General features: G+C 43.3%; 1 protein-coding gene across 3 annotated transcripts in view; it reads right to left on the reverse strand.

The window, feature by feature from the left end:
- Positions 1-8,116: 8,116 nt before the first annotated feature.
- Positions 8,117-17,934, reverse strand: part of LOC105493777 (G protein nucleolar 3 like) — a 40,875-nt gene continuing 31,057 nt past the window's right edge. For 2 of the 3 annotated variants that reach the window (XM_011761668.2, XM_011761670.3), the window contains exons 15-16: positions 16,005-16,224; positions 8,117-14,122 (exon numbers count right to left, since the gene is read on the reverse strand). In XM_011761668.2, coding sequence (XP_011759970.1) covers positions 14,040-14,122; positions 16,005-16,224 — 303 coding nt within the window. In that variant the 3' untranslated portion in view covers positions 8,117-14,039. The remainder of the gene's footprint in view (positions 14,123-16,004; positions 16,225-17,934) is intronic. The other variant, XM_011761671.2, reaches the window with a different exon arrangement.

Genomic DNA, 17,934 nt, shown 5'->3' on the forward strand with positions numbered 1-17,934 from the left:
GTTAAGGAAACAAGATTAATTATATATTAGCAATAAATAATACAAAATTAAATTCTATTTACTATAACTCAAAGAAAGAAAATACATAGGAATAAATTTAATAAGAGAAGTACAAGATGAGGTAACGGACTGTTTTGTCCTCCCATCTGAAAGAACCAAAAAAAATCTAGACAAAATACATGAAACAATGGTTATCAAGAAGTGGACATTAGGCAACAAAGGACACTGATCCCTGGGATATAGGATACAAATAAGGTGAGCCCTATGATTGCCCTACTCAACTGCTTGAAAGAGTTTCCCGTCCATGGCACATGCAAAGGGAGCTGAAACAGAGTCTGGTAGACTTACTGAGTTTAGGAGATGAATCTCAAAGTTCAAGAAGATCAATGCAGTATGAGTTTAAAAAAAAAAAAAAATGAGTCCCTGAGATAACAGGACTACACAGAGAAAAAATGTTAATGATAAGCAGAGGCTTCCCTCAAGTATTTATCAGAGTACTATTATACATGTGAGTAAACTAACAAAGGCTGGCAAAAGAACTATCAGAAAAGAGAAAACAATAACTGGTGCTCACAAAGTAGCTGTTACTACCAGCCAAACTGGAAAAATTTATGCTCTGAACCTGCTTACCAAATTATAAAAGCATGACCCAGAAGGATCAAACTGTTTCGGAATAACTTAACTGCATCAAAGAACAAAGCTCAAAAGTTCATAAGAATACAAAAATATGAAAGCAATGAAAAAGGTGAAAGTCACAGGGCCTGACATCAAATCAAAGATTACTGGTTATGCAGAAGAAAAAAAAAAGGCAGAAAAATATGACCCATAATGAGAGTAATCAAACAAAGCTGACTGAGAACTTCCAAAGATGTTAGAATTAGCAGAGAAGTACTTTAAACATTTGTTATCTATACCCCATATGTTCAAACAGGTAAACAGGGAAATAAAAAATATTTTTAAAAACCCAAATTTAATTTCTAGAGATGAAAACTATAATGTCTGAGTTGAAGAAATACACTGGAGGGATAAACAGCACACTAGACAATGCAGAAGAAAAGATTTGTAAACTTGAAGGCATAAAATCGAAACTACCCAAAATAAAACACAGAGAGAAAAAAAATCCAGAAAATCCAAAGAACATCAATGATCCGTGGGACAACTTCAGGCAGCTTCAAATAGGTAACTGGAGTCCCTGAAGGAGGAAAGCAGGTGAAGAGGAAAAAATATTTGATAAATTAATGGCCAAAAACTTTCCAAATTTGATGAAACCTATAAACCTAAATATCCAAGAAGTTCAATAAATTCCAAGCAGAAAAACATAAAAGAAAAAAGCCCACCAAGGTATATTATAATTACATTGCTCAAAAGTAATAAAGATTAAAAAACACATTATCTATAGAAGAAACAAATTAGGATGACATCAGATGTCTCAAGCCAGGTGCAGCAGTGCATGCCTATAATCTCAGCTGCTCAGGAGGCTGAGGTGGGAGGATTGCTTGAGCCTAGGAATTTGATAACAGCCTGAGTAACATAACAAGACCCTGTCTCAAAAAAAGAAAAAAAAAAAGAAATGGCCAGGCGCAGTGGCTCACGCCTGTAATCCCAGCACTTTGGGAGGCTGAGGCGGGCGGATCACGAGGTCAGGAGATCAAGACCATCCTGGCTAACACAGTGAAACCCCGTCTCTACTAAAAAATACAAAAACATTAGCCAGGCATGGTGGCAGGCGCCTACAGTCCCAGCTACTCGGGAGGCTGAGGCAGGAGAATGGCGTGAACCAGGGAGGTGGAGCTTGCAGTGAGCTGAGATCGCACCACTGCACTCCAGACTGGCAACAGAGCAAGACTCTGTCACAAAAAAAAAAAAAAAAAAAAAAAAATAGAATGACATCTTAGAAACAACATAATTGAGAAAACCATGAAACAATGCTTTTGAGGTACTGAAAGACAAAACCTACCAACTTAAATTATATATGTAGCAAAAATACCTTTCAAAGATAGCAGCAAAAAAAAAAAATACATTCAGACATACAAAAGCTGAATTAATTAACTGCCCAATAGACTCACAATGCAAAAAATGTTAAAGAAAGTTCTTCAGGCAGAAAGAAAATGATACCTTATAGAAGTCTGGAGCCACACAGAGGAATGAAGAGTACCAGAAATGGTAACTATGTGAGCATATAATTATTTTCTATTATTTAAATCTCTTTAAAGAGGACTTAAAGTATAAACAAAAATAACAACAATGTATTATAAGGTTTATAAAATCTGTAGGTAAAATTTATGACACTAGCATGAAAGCCAGGAGGAGGAAGTTAAACATTTATACTATAAACTCTAAAGCAACTACTAAGATAATAAAACAATGAGGTATAGCTAATAAATCAAGGAAGAAAAAAGAATGGAATCATTAAAAAAAAAAACAGTAATCCAAAAGAAGGCAGAAAAAGGGAGAAAAGGGAACAAAGCATACATGGAACAAATACAAAACAAATAGCAAGATGATAGACTCAAACCTAGCCATACTGATAATAACATTAAAAGTAAATGGATCCAAACATCAATTAAAAGGCAGAGACTGTCAAATTGGATAAAAAAGCAAGAACCAACTATATGCTGCCTATGATAAATGCACTTTAAACATAAACACACAAATACATAAAAAGTAAAAGGATGAAAAAGATATACCATAAACTAGTCCAAAAAAGTTGCAGTAGCTATATTTATATTAGACAAAATGCATTTCAGAACAAAGAATATAAGGAAGTTCATTTCATAATGATGGTGGGGTCCGTTAATGAAGAGGACATGACAATCCTAAAGGTCTATGCACTTACCATGAAAGGTTCAAAATCAATTAAATAAAAACTGATAGAACTATAAGAAATAACAGACAAACCCGTAATTATCATTGGGGACTCCAATAGTCCTGTCTTAATAATTGATAGAACAAGTAGGCATAAAGTCAGCCTGGATATAGTGGACATGAACAACACTATCAACCAACTTAACTTGGTTGACATTTATAGAAGACTGTACTCAACAACAGCAAAACTTATTCTTCTCAAGTGCACATGAAACATATTACCAATACAGACCATATTCTGGGCCATGAAACAAGTTTTGATATATTTTAACATATTGAAGTCATATAAAGTACATTCCTTTACCATAACGTAATTAAATTAGAAGTCAATAGCAGAAAGATCTCTGGGAAATGTCCAAATATGTGGAATTTAAATAACACAGTTCTAAGTAACACAAAAATCACAAACTTTTTTGGATAATAAGCAAAAGGAAACAATAAAGATAAAGCAGAAACCAACGAATTAGAAAACAGAAAATAGAGAAAATCAATTAAACCAAAATGTGGTTCTTTGAGATGATCAATACAATTGATAAATCTTGAGCCAGATGATCAAGGGGAAAAAGTCACAAACTATTAATATCAGGAATGACAAAAGTAGTATCATATTGTGTTAGTCTTCCAACTTGGTTCCTTTCTCAGAGTTGCTTTGACTACATTCTGACTACTATGCATTTCCTTATCAATTTTAGAATCATTTCAACAATTTATACGAAATGATAAGAGGATATTAACAACCTTACAAAAATTAATTTGACAAATTACATGAAATGAAGAACTTTCTTTAAAATACTAATTACCAATCCTCACACAAGAAGAAATATAATATGAATAGCCCTATATATATTTTAAAAATTGAAACTGTAGTCTTAAACCTTCCCACAAATAAAACTTACTGGTAAATTCTAAAATTTAAGAAACGATACCAATTGTACACAGACCCTTCCAAAAACAGGAAACACTTCTCAACCCATTCTATGAGGTCAGCATTACCCCGATACCAAAAATAAAGACATTAAACAAAAGAAAACTTCAGACCAATATCCTTATGTAGATGCAAAAATTCTAAGCAAAAATTTATCAAATTAAATCTGCGGTAGGCTGAATAATGCCTCCCATCCTCAAAGATCTACAGGTCCTAATCTCCAAAACTTTTGAATATGTTACTTTACATGGTTAAAGGAACTTTCCAGATGTGATGAACTTAAGGATATTGAGATGTGGAGATTATCCTAGATGATCCCAACACATCCAAAGTAATCACGAGAGTCCTTATAAGTGAGAGGCAGAAGATCAAAGTCAGAGAAGATATAAGGATTGGAAGAGAGGTTCAGAAAAGAGTAAAGATACTACACTGTTGGCTGGGCATGGTGGCTCATGCCTATAATCCCAGCACTTTGGGAGGCTGAGGCAGGCAGATCACGAGGTCAGGAGTTCGAGACCAGCCTGGCCAACATGGTGAAACCCCGTCTCTACCAAAAATACAAAAAATTAGCTGGGCATAGTGGCGCATGCCTTTAATCCCAGCTACTTGGGAGGCTGAGGCAGGAGAATTGCTAGAACCCAGGAGGCAGAGGTTGCAGTGAGCGGAGATCGCACCACTGCACTCCAGCCTGGGCAACTCCGTCTCAAAAAAAAAAAAAAAAAAAAAGGATACTACATTGTTATTTTGAAGATGAGGAAAGAAGCCATTATTCTAGGAATCTAAGCAGCCTCTAGAAGCTGAAAAAGGCAAGGAAATGGATCCTCCCCTAGAGTCTCTGGAGAGAGTGTAACTCTGACAACAACGATTTTGGCCCAGTGAAACGCATTTGGGACCTCTCACCTCTAGAAGTGTAGTATAATAGATTTGTGTTGTTTTAAGCCATGAAGTCTGTGCTAATTTTTTACACCAGCAATAGAAACTAATATAGCTTCCAACAATATATTAAAAGAATAGGCCAGGCGCAATGGCTCACGCCTGTAATCCCAGCACTTTGGGAGCCCAAGGCGGGTGGATCACAAGGTCAGGAGTTTGAGACCAGCCTGGCCAACATGGTGAAACCCCGTCTCTACTAAAAATACAAAATTAGCCGGGTGTGGTGACACTCACCTGTAGTCCCAGCTACTCGGGAGGCTGAGACAGGAGAATCACTTGAACCCAGGAGGCAGAGGTTGCAGTGAGCCAAGATCACGCCACCGCACTCCAGCCTGGGTGACAGAGTGAGACTCCATCTCACAAAAAAGAAAAAAAAAAAAAGAATACATCATGACAAAGTGGGGTTTATCACAAGAATGCAGGATTGGTTTATCGTAAGAAAATCAATCAATATAATTTATTAAAACTACATTAAAAACAAACCACAAAAGAAAAACCATGTAATCATCTCGATAGATGCATAAAAACATTTAAGAAAATCTAACATCCATTCCTAAAACAAACCCTTAGCACCTCATACTAGTAAAGGGCAATACAAAAATCTAACATACTTAATGGTTAAAGGCAGAAAGAATACTTTCCCCCAAAGTCAGAAACAAGACAGGGATGCCTGTGCTCACCATTCCTTTTTTTTTTTTTTTTTTTTGAGATGGAGTTTTGCTCTTGTTGCCCAGGCTAGAGTACAATGGCGCGATCTCGGCTCACTGCAACCTCTGCCTCCCGGGTTCAAGTGATTCTCCTGCCTCAGCCTCCTGAGTTGCCAGGATTACAGGCACGTGCCACCACACCCGGCTAATTTTATATTTTTAGTAGAGACAGGGTTTCTCCATGTTGGTCAGACTGGTCTCAAACTCCCGACCTCAGGTGATCAGCCCATCTCAGCCTCCCAAAGTGCTGGGATTACAGGCATGAGCCACTGCACCCAGCCACCACTCTTACTCAATGTAGTACTGGAAGTCCCAGCGACTAAAATAAGACCAAAAAAAAAAAATGCAGACATAAATATTAGAAATGAAGAAATAAAACCATGTTTATTCACAGAAGATATGATTATCTATGTAGAAAGTCTGGTGAAATCTGCAAAAAAAAAGCTACTAGAACTAAGTGACTTTAGCAAAGTTTTAGCACACGCTGCTAGAAAAATTGGGTAACCGTATTTTTTTAAAAAGCATAGATTCATACCTTGCACCATATACAAAAATTGACTTAAAATGGATCACAGACCTAAATGTAAAACCTAAAACTGTAACTTTTAAGAGGAAACATGGGAGAAAACCTTTGTGATCTCATGTTAAGCAAAGACTCCTCTGATGTAACACAAAAAGCATGATCCATAGAAGAACAAATTGATAAATTTGCCAGCCATGGTGGCACATGCCTGTGGTCCCAGCTACTCAGGAGGCTGAGGTGGGAGGTTCGCTTGAGCCCAGGTGTCAAGGCTACAGTGGGCTATGATCACACCACTGCACCCCAGCCTGGGTGACAGAGTGAGACCCTGTCTCAAAAAAAGGGGAGAGATCTCCATACCCATCTTCATAACAGCATTTTTCACAATAGCCAAAAGGTGGAAGCAATGCACATATCCATCAGTGAATGAACGGATAAATAAAATGTGGTATATACATACAATAGAATAATACTCAGCATTAAAAAGAAAAGAAATTCTGACACAGGCTACAACATATATTAACCTTGAATACATTATGCAAAGTGAAATAAGCCAGTCACAAAAAGATAAATATTAATGATTCCACTATATGACTACCAGGGTATTCAAATTCAGAGACAGAAAGTAGCATGGCAGCCGCCAGAGGTTGTGGGGAGAAGGGGTTGGGAGGTTATTGCTTAATAAGTACAGTTTTGGTTATGCACGATATAAATCATTCTGCCATAAAGACACATGCACACATATGTTCACTGCAGCACTATTCACAATACCAAAGACATGGAATAGACCTAAATGTCTATCAACAACAAACTGGATAAAGAAAATGTGGTACATATGTGTGGGGATTATGGGAGCTACAATTCGATATTTGGGTGTGGACACAGTCAAACCATATCAGATGGTAACGTTTATGTTCTGTATATTTTACCTTAACTTTTAAAAATAAAAACAAATGTGTCAATAAAGCTTTCCCATAATGAAAAAAAGACACTGTCCACAGAATGAGAAGACAAGATACTGGCCAGGCACAGTGGCTCATGCCTGTAATCCCAGAACTTTGGGAGGCTAAGGTGGGTGGATCACTTGAGGTCAGGAGTTCAAGACCAGCCTGGCCAACATGGTGAAACCTCGTCTCTAGTAAAAATACAAAAGTTAGCCAGGCATGGTGGCGTGCACCTGTAATTCCAGCTACTCAGGAGACTGAGGCATGAGAATTGCTTGAACCCAGGAGGCGGAGGTTGCAGTGAGCCGAGATTGCACCAACCTGTAACTCCAACCTGGGTGGACTGTTTCTTAAAAAAAAAAAAAAAAAAAAACACACTGTATCCAGCATAAAATCCTCAAAATTCAAAAATAATAAAACAACCCAAAATATGCAAGAGATGTGAACACCCTGCCAAAGAAGATATGTAGATAGCATATAAGCATATAAAATATGCTCAAATCATTAGAAATAAAAACGATGAAATACCACTACATACCTAATGTCAAAAAACCTGGCCGGGCATGGTGGCTCACACCTGTAATCCTAGCACTTTGGGAGACCGAGATGGGAGGATCATTTGAGGCCAGCAGTTTGAGACCATCCTGGTCAACACAGTGAGACCCCATCTCTATTTAAATGTTATAAAAAATAATTTAAAAATTAAAAAATTTAAAAAAAAATTGATACCCCCAAGTACTGGAGAGGATGTGGGAACTGAAACTTTCATACTGATGGGAACGTGAAATAGTAGAGCCACTTTGAAAAACAGTTTACGGCCGGGCGCGGTGGCTCAAGCCTGTAATCCCAGCACTTTGGGAGGCCGAGACGGGCGGATCACGAGGTCAGGAGATCGAAACCATCCTGGCTAACATGGTGAAACCCCGTCTCTATTAAGAAATACAAAAAACTAGCCGGGCGAGGTGGCGGGCGCCTGTAGTCCCAGCTACTCGGGAGGCTGAGGCAGGAGAATGGCGTGAACCCGGGAGGCGGAGCTTGCAGTGAGCTGAGATCCGGCCACTGCACTCCAGCCTGGGCGACAGAGCGAGACTCCGTCTCAAAAAAAAAAAAAAAAAAAAGAAAAACAGTTTAGAAGTTTCTTAAAATGTCAAACATATGCTTACCATATATCCCAGCAATCCAACTCTAGGTATTTACTATAGATAAATGAAAACACAAAAAGTTGCATACGAATGTTTATAGCAGCTTTACTTGTAATTGTCCAAAACTGCAAAGATCCTAAACATTCTTCAACTGGGAAAAAAGAGTAGTAAATCTACACAATGGAGTGACTCAGAAATAAGAACTATTAATATACTGAGGAACATGGATGAATCTCAAATGCATTACTCATAGCAAACGAAGTCACTCTCAAAATGCTACATACCATATAATTTCACTTATATAACATTCTTCAAAAGACAAAAATATATGGCCGGACACGGTGGCTCACACCTATAATCCCAGCACTTTGGGAAGCCGAGGTGGGTGGATCATTTGAGGTCAGAAGTTCAAGACCAGCCTGGCCAATGTGGCGAAACCCCACCTCTACTAAAAATACAAAAATTAGCCCAGCATGGTGGTGGGCACCTGTAGTCCCTACTACTCGGGAGGCTAAGGCAGGAGAATCGCTCGAACCCGGGAGGTAGAGGTTGCAGTGAGCCAAGATCACGCCACTGCACTCCAGCCTCAGTGAAAGAGTGAGACTCTTTCTCAAAAAAATAAAAAAGACAAAAATATAAGAACAAAGAAAAAGGCCAGGCGCAGTGGCTCACTCTTGTAATCCCAGCACTTTGGTAGGCCAAGGCAGGCGTATCATAAGGTCAGGAGTTTGAGACCAGCCTGGCCAACACAGTGAGGCCATCTCTACTAAAATTACAAAAATTGGCCGCACATGGTGGCTCACACCTGTAATCCCAGCACTTTGGGAGGCCGAGGCAGGCGGATCATGAGGTCAGGAGATCGAGACCACGGTGAAACCCTGTCTCTACTAAAAATACAAAAAAATTAGCTGGGCGTGGTGGCGGGCACCTGTAGTCCCAGCTACTCAGGAGGCTGAGGCAGGAGAATGGCGTGAACCTGGGAGGCGGAGCTTGCAGTGAGCCCAGATCGTGCCACTGCACTCCAGCCTGGGCAACAAAGTGAGACTCCATCTTAAAAAAAACAAAAAAAAAACAAAAATTAGTCAGGTGTGGTGGCAGGTGCCTGTAATCCCAGCTACTCCAGAGGCTGAGGCAGGAGAACCGTCTGAACCCTGGAGGCGGAGGTTGCAGTGAGCCGGGATCACGCCACTGCACTCCAGCCTGGACAACAGAGCTAGACTCCGTCTCAAAAGTAAAAAAAAAAAAAGAACGAAGAAAAAAAACAGTGACTGCCAGGGTTTGGGTGTAGGGGACTAGTTTTGAAAAACTACAAAGTAGCAGGCATGAATTTGGTAGGGAGAGGCTAAGAGGACTGTTCTGTACCTTGACTGCATTGGCAGTTACACAATTCTACACATTTATCAGAGCTTTATAGAACTGTACACCAGAGTGAATTTTACTGTAATGTAAATGTTTATAATTTTTAAAACCTGAAGGCATAAAATAAGCCTACTCATTGTATGATTCTATTGATATGACAGTCATGCTAAAGCAAAACTATAGGGGCAGAAAACAAATCAGTGGTTGGCAGAATCTGAGAGTTGGGGGTAGGAGTTGACTACGAAAGGGCCTGGAGAGTTTTGGGGGGGTGATGCAACTATATTTCGATTGTGGTGGTGGTTCACTCCTGTATATGTTTGTACAAACTCACATAACTAAAACTATACAGAGCGAGTAAACTTTACTATATGTAAATTGTACCCTAATTGTTTTGAAAAATGAAGGTAAAAAGTTAAGATTAAAAAACCTTTGAGATATGCTGTAGGTAGAGAAACTGCAGTCCCAACGTCTTTTTTATTTTTCTTTTTTTTTTTTCCCTGAGACAGTCTCACTGTTGCCCACGTTGGAGTGCAGTGGCACAATCTCAGCTCAATGCAGCGTCAACCTCCTGGGCTCAAGAGATCCTCCGGCCTCAGCCCCGCAGGTAGCTGGGACTACAGGCATGAGACACCATGCCCAGCTAATTTTTGTATTTTTTTGATAGAGATGAGGTTTCGCCATATTGTTTAGGCTGGTCTTGAACTCCTGACCTCAAGTGATCTGCCTGCCTTGGCCTCCCAAAGTGCTGGGATTACAGTTGAGAGCCATTGTACCTCGCCTGCAGTCCCAAATTCTTTTTTTTTTTGTTTTTTTTTGTTTGTTTGTTTTTTGTTTTTGAGACGGAGTCTCGCTCTGTCGCCCAGGCTGGAGTGCAGTGGCGCGATCTCGGCTCACTGCAAGCTCCGCCTCCTGGGTTTACGCCATTCTCCTGCCTCAGCCTCCTGAGTAGCTGGGACTACAGGCGCCCACCACCGCGCCTGGCTAATTTTTTGTATTTTTAGTAGAGACGGGGTTTCACCGTGGTCTCGATCTCCTGACCTTGTGATCCGCCCGCCTCGGCCTCCCAAAGTGCTGGGATTACAGGCGTGAGCCATCGCGCCCGGCCTGCAGTCCCAAATTCTTACCGTCATGACTACTTTAGTTTTGATTTTGGCCAAATTATGCTCCCATGCTGTTCCTTACTCATTTAGATACTTCCATTTCTAATATTTACCTCCCAGCACTTCTCCATTACTGATGGCGCCACCTCCTGATAAACCCGTAATTTGAAAATTACAATGGGTTTACCAGGAAGTAGCCCCATCATAAGTAGAGGTGCATTCTGAATGTATACTGCTTTTCCACCAAAAATCCCACATCAAACCACCAAAAGTCAGGGACTGTCTGTATTTTAAATGCTAAATTACGAAACGCTGTATGGTTGCAAAATAGACTTAGCTGTCCTGGTAGGCAATTTTTCATTATAACACTATACATACCAGGAGAGTTCAGTGAGATCGTGTGAAATAAGTTGTAGCCTATTCAAGAGGACTGAGTGTAGTTTTAGCAAGACACTAAAAACTAGTAGTTTAAGAAACTAAAGAGTTTTTTGTTTTTTTTTTTTGTTTGTTTTGTTTTTTTTTTTTTTGAGACGGAGTCTTGGTCTGTCGCCCAGGCTGGGGTGCAGTGGCACAATCTCGGCTCACTGCAACCTCCACCTCCTGGGTTCACGCCATTCTCCTGCCTCAGCCTCCCGAGCAGCTGGGACTATAGGCGCTCGCCACTACGCCCGGCTAATTTTTTGTATTCTTTAGTAGAGACGGGGTTTCACTGTGTTAGCCAGGATGGTCTCGATGTCCTGACCTTGTGATCCGCCCGCCTCGGCCTCCCAAAGTGCTGGGATTACAGGCGTGAGCCACCGCGCCCGGCCGAAACTAAAGAGTTTTTTAAACCAAAAAAGAAAAAAATGCATTTAACGGACTTGGTAACAGAGACTGGCACAAAGTAGGGGCTTAATCAATCTTCCTTTGTTAAGGAGGGAGTACAATATAGAGGAAAGTGCCTGCATAGGGTTTTAATCATGCTTGGGTTCCAGTCCTAGCACCACCACTTAATATGCGCACTTGGGTCTGGCCATCCTGTCAACTTTTTCTTTTTTCGAGACAAAGTCTCACTCTGTCCCCTAGGCTGGAATGCAGTGATGTGATGTTGACTCACTGCAACCTCCATCTCCTGAGTTCAAGTGATTCTCCTGCCTCAGCCTCCTGCATAACTGGGATTATAAGTGTGAGCCACCATGCTCGGCCAACATTCTGAGATTACTTCTTTTTTTCATATGGGGAGACGTATCCCTTACTAGCAGAGCTGTATTGAGGGTTAAAAGTGGTAATGGGTCTCCAGGGCTTGGTGCAGTTTGTACTCAACAAGTACGTAATTCTCTCCTTTGGTTGCCCCTGAATAAAAGAGTGGTCTGTACTTCCCTGCCTGAACAGCCCGCAGCCAATGGCGGTCCAGTCTTTGTCACATGGTTCCATTCTTAGGATGTAAATTAGGAGGTACCAGATTGAAAGGCAGAGGCAAAGGCAAGGTTTAAGATGCAGCTGTGGGGCTGGGTGCAGTGGCTCACGCCTGTAATCCCAGCACTTTGGGAGGCCGAAGCAAGTGGATCACTAGAGATCAAGAGTTCGAGACCAGCCTGGCCAACATGGTGAAACATTGTCTCTAACTAAAAATACAAAAATTAGCCAGGCGTGGTGGCAGGCACCTGTAATCCCAGCTACACGGGAGGCTAAGGCAGGAGGATCACTTGAACTCGGGAGGCAGAGGTTGCAGTGAGCTGAGATCACGCCATTGCACTCCAGCCTGGGCAACAGAGCAAAATAATTAAATAAAGGTGCAGCTGTGGGTCGAAGGATGGTGTGGAAGTTTGGGGTAGACACCCAAGACTGCAGTAATGCTATGCCCACCCACTTCAAATGTGTTGACTCAAGTAATTTGCTGGGAACTGAAGTCATTGGCAAAACCCCCAAAATACCCTGGCAAAGAAAGAAGATTGTGTTTCAGCTGCAATCATCTACCCTAATCCCCTTCTGAGGGCCTCTGGCACTGCTTGGGCTCACTGCCCTTGTCTGATGGGGTGGGATCTCCCAGAGGAGGTAGCTAATTATACTTTAATGAGGTGACTTACAGACACTGGAAAAGGAATTGGCTAGTACACTCCCATATATAGCAGCTCTCTCGAGGATACAGTCTGTGAATAAATGGTACTAGAACCCTCTTGAGGCCAGGCGCGGTGGCTCAAGCCTGTAATCCCAGCACTTTGGGAGGCCGAGATGGGCGGATCACGAGGTCAGGAGATCGAGACCATCCTGGCTAACACGGTGAAACCCCGTCTCTACTAAAAAATACAAAAAACTAGCCGGGCGAGGTGGCGGGCACCTGTAGTCCCAGCTACTGAGGAGGCTGAGGCAGGAGAATGGCATAAACCCAGGAGGCGGAGCTTGCAGTGAGCTGAGATCCGGCCACTGCACTCCAGCCTGGGTGACAGAGCGAGACTCTGACTCAAAAAAAAAAAAGAACCCTCTTGAGCCATGGAATTCAAATGCTAGTGCAATAGGAGACATGGTCACACAAGGGCAGGGTCCAGTCAGCATACTTCAGTTAAAGAAATTCCTCCAATTCACAATCTGCCCAGAAATGCCCCCAAGACGGGGCTTCCCCCAAAGCCTCCCTACTAACAGGTGCTTTGTTTTCTCTTCACACAAACAGGGTAGTGCCTACCACACTTCAGCACAAGCCAGGCTTGTTTGTTCTTTTCTTCCCTCTACCCTATCCCTAGAACCTTCCAGAGACACAGGAGGCTCGTTACTTTCTACTTTCTCTCACTGCCACCCAGGTGAAGACCTATGGACTTGGAAGATGCATGGCCCAAAGCCCACGGCAGGCATGCCTTGCCACTGAAATCTCCTGTGGGGTGGTAAAGAAACCCTCACCCTCCCGCAGGGACCCCCAGGTCTACCAGCAGCCCAACCTCTAGTGGCATATTCACCTATCTAAGAGAGTTTTGTAGACAGAGTTTTGTAGGAGGTCAGCCCTCCACAGATGTTAGCGCCTGAGCTCTGCTGATACTTCTTTTATTTCTCTTCTGAAACAGAGTAGGGGTTAAATAGAGGATATAGGATTTGGCAGCTGCAGTCCCTTGGGACTTTTTTTTTTTTTTTTTTTTGAGATGGATTTTCGTGTTGTTGCCCAGGCTGGAGTGCAATGGTGCCGTCTAGGCTCACTGCAACCTCCGCCTCCCAGGTTCAGGCGAATTCTCCTGCCTCAGCCTCCCAAGTAGCTGGGATTACAGGCGCCTGCCACTACGCCTGGCTAATTTTTTTTGTACTTTTAGGAGAGATGGGGTTTCACCACGTTGGCCAGGCTGGTCTCGAACTCCTGACCTCAGGTGATCCACCCACTTCTGCCTCCCAAAGTGCTGGGATTACAGGCGTGAGCACGGCACCTAGCCGGGACTGTTTTACTGGAGGAAAGGGAAAAGACACATAGTTGGGAAAGCGTTCTTTCAATATGCAGATGCTTCAGGGAGAACCAAACTATTTCACTGGTATTCCCCCGTACCACTGGAACTGGTGCTTGGAGCGGAAGGGAAGTGAGATCAGTCGATTAGTCACCAACACCATCATCAGCATTGCCAGAGAGGTCGAGAGCAGACATCATGGAATCAGACAGCTTGCTGGCGATTTTATCTGCAAATGGAGAAATATAGGCAGTATTTTGGTGGCTGGCTTGCCACCAGGAGGCCTGCTGACGCTGGCCTACATCTACCTTGGTCTGCACCAAGCTCCTGAACTGGCTCACTTACCCCCAAACACTACCACAAAACTGGTGAGTGCTGGAAGCCACTGCTCAGCTTCACAGGTAGACGATACATTTTTCTATCTGTGAAATGATCATCCCAACATAGCTTCTATCTCAGGGTTTCAGACTCACTGGGCTCCAAGTATTTTTGTCCAAATACCAAAGCAATAATTTTCCTTTACTGTGTTAAACTTAGCGCTCTACCATTACCCTCAAAACAAGGCTCTCACAGCAAAAGGCAACATGGTCGTAGGGGCTCTAAGCCTGAATGTTCACCACGCACACCTCCTATCCCCCAGACATACCCTGTTGTTTCTCAGGATGCCCCCCAGACTTCACCTCCTCCAGGAGGCCTTCTCTGATCACCCCTATCCAACCACCATTCCCAGGCTGGGTTAGGTTCCCTCACTGGGCTTGCTGGGTCTTCAGTATGATTACTATGTGCTCATGCTGCCAAGGTCTGTTTTCTTCTCTCCTCCCCACTCCCTAATAAGACTAGGAGTTCCAGGGCAATTCATCTGAATTCCCAGGACTCAGTGTGGAGCCAGGCCAAGAGTGAATGTCTGATTGTGTATGTTTGGTTACAGAACACAATCTAGTTCGAAGAATAGGGCTGATGTGGTCAATCAACCCGAAGTCTGTATTTTGGCTCTATCAACTACTAGTTGTCTTACCTTCAGTGCGTCACTTAATGTCTCTGGATTTCAGTTTTCTCACTTATCAAATAAGGGTAAGACTTTTGCAATGAGTTAGTGAAAATAAGTACAGCATGGAAACCCAAATGGGCCAGCTACACAATGTACCACCATTAAAACAAGGGGAAGAAGTTCTTTTGTGTATTAATGTAGACATATCCCTAAGATATACTGAGTGGAAAAATGATAGGGCAAAACCATGTGTCCACTAGATTGGCATTTGTGTGGAAAAAGAGAACAAAGAATATATAGATATTTGCTTGTGTGTCTATCTCGGGAAAGACACAAGAAACTAACTGGCTGACGAGGGGGCAGTCTGGATGACTAAGGGGTGGGAGAGATTTTACTGTATATCCTCTTGTACCTGTAGGATTTTGGGTGTAGTGCCTATTGATAAAGTAAAAATTATATATAGCCTGCAAGCTACCTAACAAATAGAGAGTACCTGATAAATAAATGATGGTTATTTGAAACACAGACTAGGCAGGCCAGTGGTTCTCCCAATGTGATCCCCAGAGAAATAGCATCAGCTGGGAACCTGTTAGAAATACAAATTCTAAAAGGCCCCACATAAGACCTACTCAATTAGAAACTATGAGGGAGGGGCCCAGAAATCTGCATTTTAACAAACCCTCCAGGGAATCCTGATGTGAGCTGAAGTTTGAGAACCACTGTGGCTGGTAGTTGAGCCTCCTAGCTCATCCCTGCCCCCAACCCTAGACTGGGGCTGGACACAGAGAGATACTCATTCAGGAGCCCCAATCAAGATCCCAGGTGGGGCCACATGCGGTGGCTCACGTCTGTAATCCTAGCACTTTGGAAGGCCGAGGCAGGTGGATCACCTGAGGTCCGGAGTTCCAGACCAGCCTCGCCAACATGGCAAAACAGCATCTCTACTAAAAATACAAAAATGAGCCAGACATGGTGGCTGGTGCCTGTAATCCCAGCTACTCAGGAAGCTGAGGCAGGAGAATCGCTTGAACCCAGGGACAGAGGCTGCAGTAAGCCAGAAAAAAACAAAAACAGATCCCATGTGGGCCCTCTTTAGAGCACAGGGGTGGTCAGGGGCTCCCACCTGCACGTTTCTGCATCTTCTTCTTATTTTTCAGGGCAGATGCCAGAGCCTGGCCCTGTTGCAGCGGGTCCGTCTCCATGATCCTCTGCAGCACTGGGCGGCGGTCCACTGAGCAGACATCCACCATATTGTTGCTCTTAGGGCAGTGGTCCACATTGCGTTTAGCCCACCCCATCTGATGATGGTTCGGATTGGTGCAATACCCAGTGAGATCTCCAATCTAGGGAGAGACAGAAAACATAACGATGAGGTCTTGACCCCCAGAGAATCTCCAAAGACTTCTGCAGAAAAGGTAGGGACACAGGCTTGGGTAAGAACAGGAGCCTGGAGCCATGTGGAACTAGGCTCCAATTCTGGCCCCACCACACTCCAGCAAGTGCTTAGTTAACTCTCAGCCTCAGTTTCCTCATCTGTCAAACAGGAGATGGATAAGGGGTAGTTTGCATGGCCTTTACAAGAATAAAACGAAAAGGTAGGCCGGGCGCAGTGGCTCATGCCTATAATCCCAGCACTTTGGGAGGCCGAGACAGGCAGATCACGAAGTCAAGAGATCGAGACCATCCTGGCCAACATGATGAAACCCCGTCTCTACTAAAAATACAAAAATTAGCTGGGCGTGGTGGCACGCACCTGTAGTCCCAGCTACTTGGGAGGCTGTGCCAAGAGAATCGCTTGAACCTGGGTGGCGGAGGTTGCAGTGAGCCAAGATCGCACCACTGCACTCCAGCCTGGTAACAGACTCTGTCTCAAAAAAAAAAAAAAAAATTCTGGTGGTCACAGTGGTTCACTAGGATTAGGCCTGTAATCCTAGCACTTTGGGAGGCCAAGGCAGGAGGATCACTTGAGCCCAGGAGTTTGAGACCAGCCTAAGCATCAAAATGAGACCCTCGTCTCTACAAATAATTCTGTTAAAAATTAGCTGGGAGGCTGGGTGCGGTGGCTCAAGCCTGTAATCCTAGCACTTTGGGAGGCTGAGGCAGGCAGATCACTTGAGGTCAGGAGTTCTAGACCAGCCTGGCCAACATGGTGAAACCCTTTCTCTACTGAAAATACAAAAATTAGCCAGGTATGGTGGGGAGTGCCTATAATCCCAGCTACTTGGGAGGCTAAGGCAGGAGAATCACTTGAACCCAGGAGGTGCAGGTTGCAGTGAGCCAAGACTGCACCACTGCACTCCAGCCTGGGCAACAGAGCAAGACCCTGTCTCAAAAATAAAAATAAAATTAGCTGGGCATGGTGGCTTACATCTGTAATCCCAGGCACTTGGGAGGCTGAAGTGGGGGGATTGCTTGAGCCCAGGAGTTCAAGGTTGCAGTGAGCCAAGATCACACCACTGCACTCCAGCCCGAGTGCCACAGCAAGACCCTGTCTTAAAAAAAAAATTTTTTTTTTTTGAGACCTACTTTGTGTCCAGCTCTGTGTGGGGCACTGCTGGGGAGAGAGAAATGAGTGACTCCGTTCCATCTTTCTTTTTTTTTTTTTTTTTTTTTTGAGACAGAGTTTCACTCTGTCGCCCAGGCTGGAGTGCAGTGGCATGATCTTGGCTCACTGTAGCCTATGACTCCTGGGTTCAAGCAATCCTCCTGCCTCAGCCTCCCGAGTAGCTGGGATTATAGGTGCGCATCACCACACCTGGCTAATTTTATTTTTAGTAGAGATGGAGTTTCACCATGTTGGCCAGGCTGGCCTCGAACTCCTGACCTCAGGTGATCCACCCGCCTTGGCTTCCCAAAGTGCTGGGATTACAGGCATGAGCCACCACGCCCAGCCTCAGTTCCATCTTCAGGAAACAACCAGGCTAAAGAAGGTACAGCAATCTATACCACTAATCAGAGTATGGTAACTGCTAATTAGAAACATGAAGGATGAGTGACTGAGGTTAGGGATGATAGTGGTGTTCAACATACTACTGATGGGGAGGGGTCATTCC

Source organism: Macaca nemestrina, chromosome X (genome assembly GCF_043159975.1).
Source record: "Macaca nemestrina isolate mMacNem1 chromosome X, mMacNem.hap1, whole genome shotgun sequence".
In the NCBI taxonomy this organism is placed as follows: Eukaryota; Metazoa; Chordata; class Mammalia; order Primates; family Cercopithecidae; genus Macaca; species Macaca nemestrina.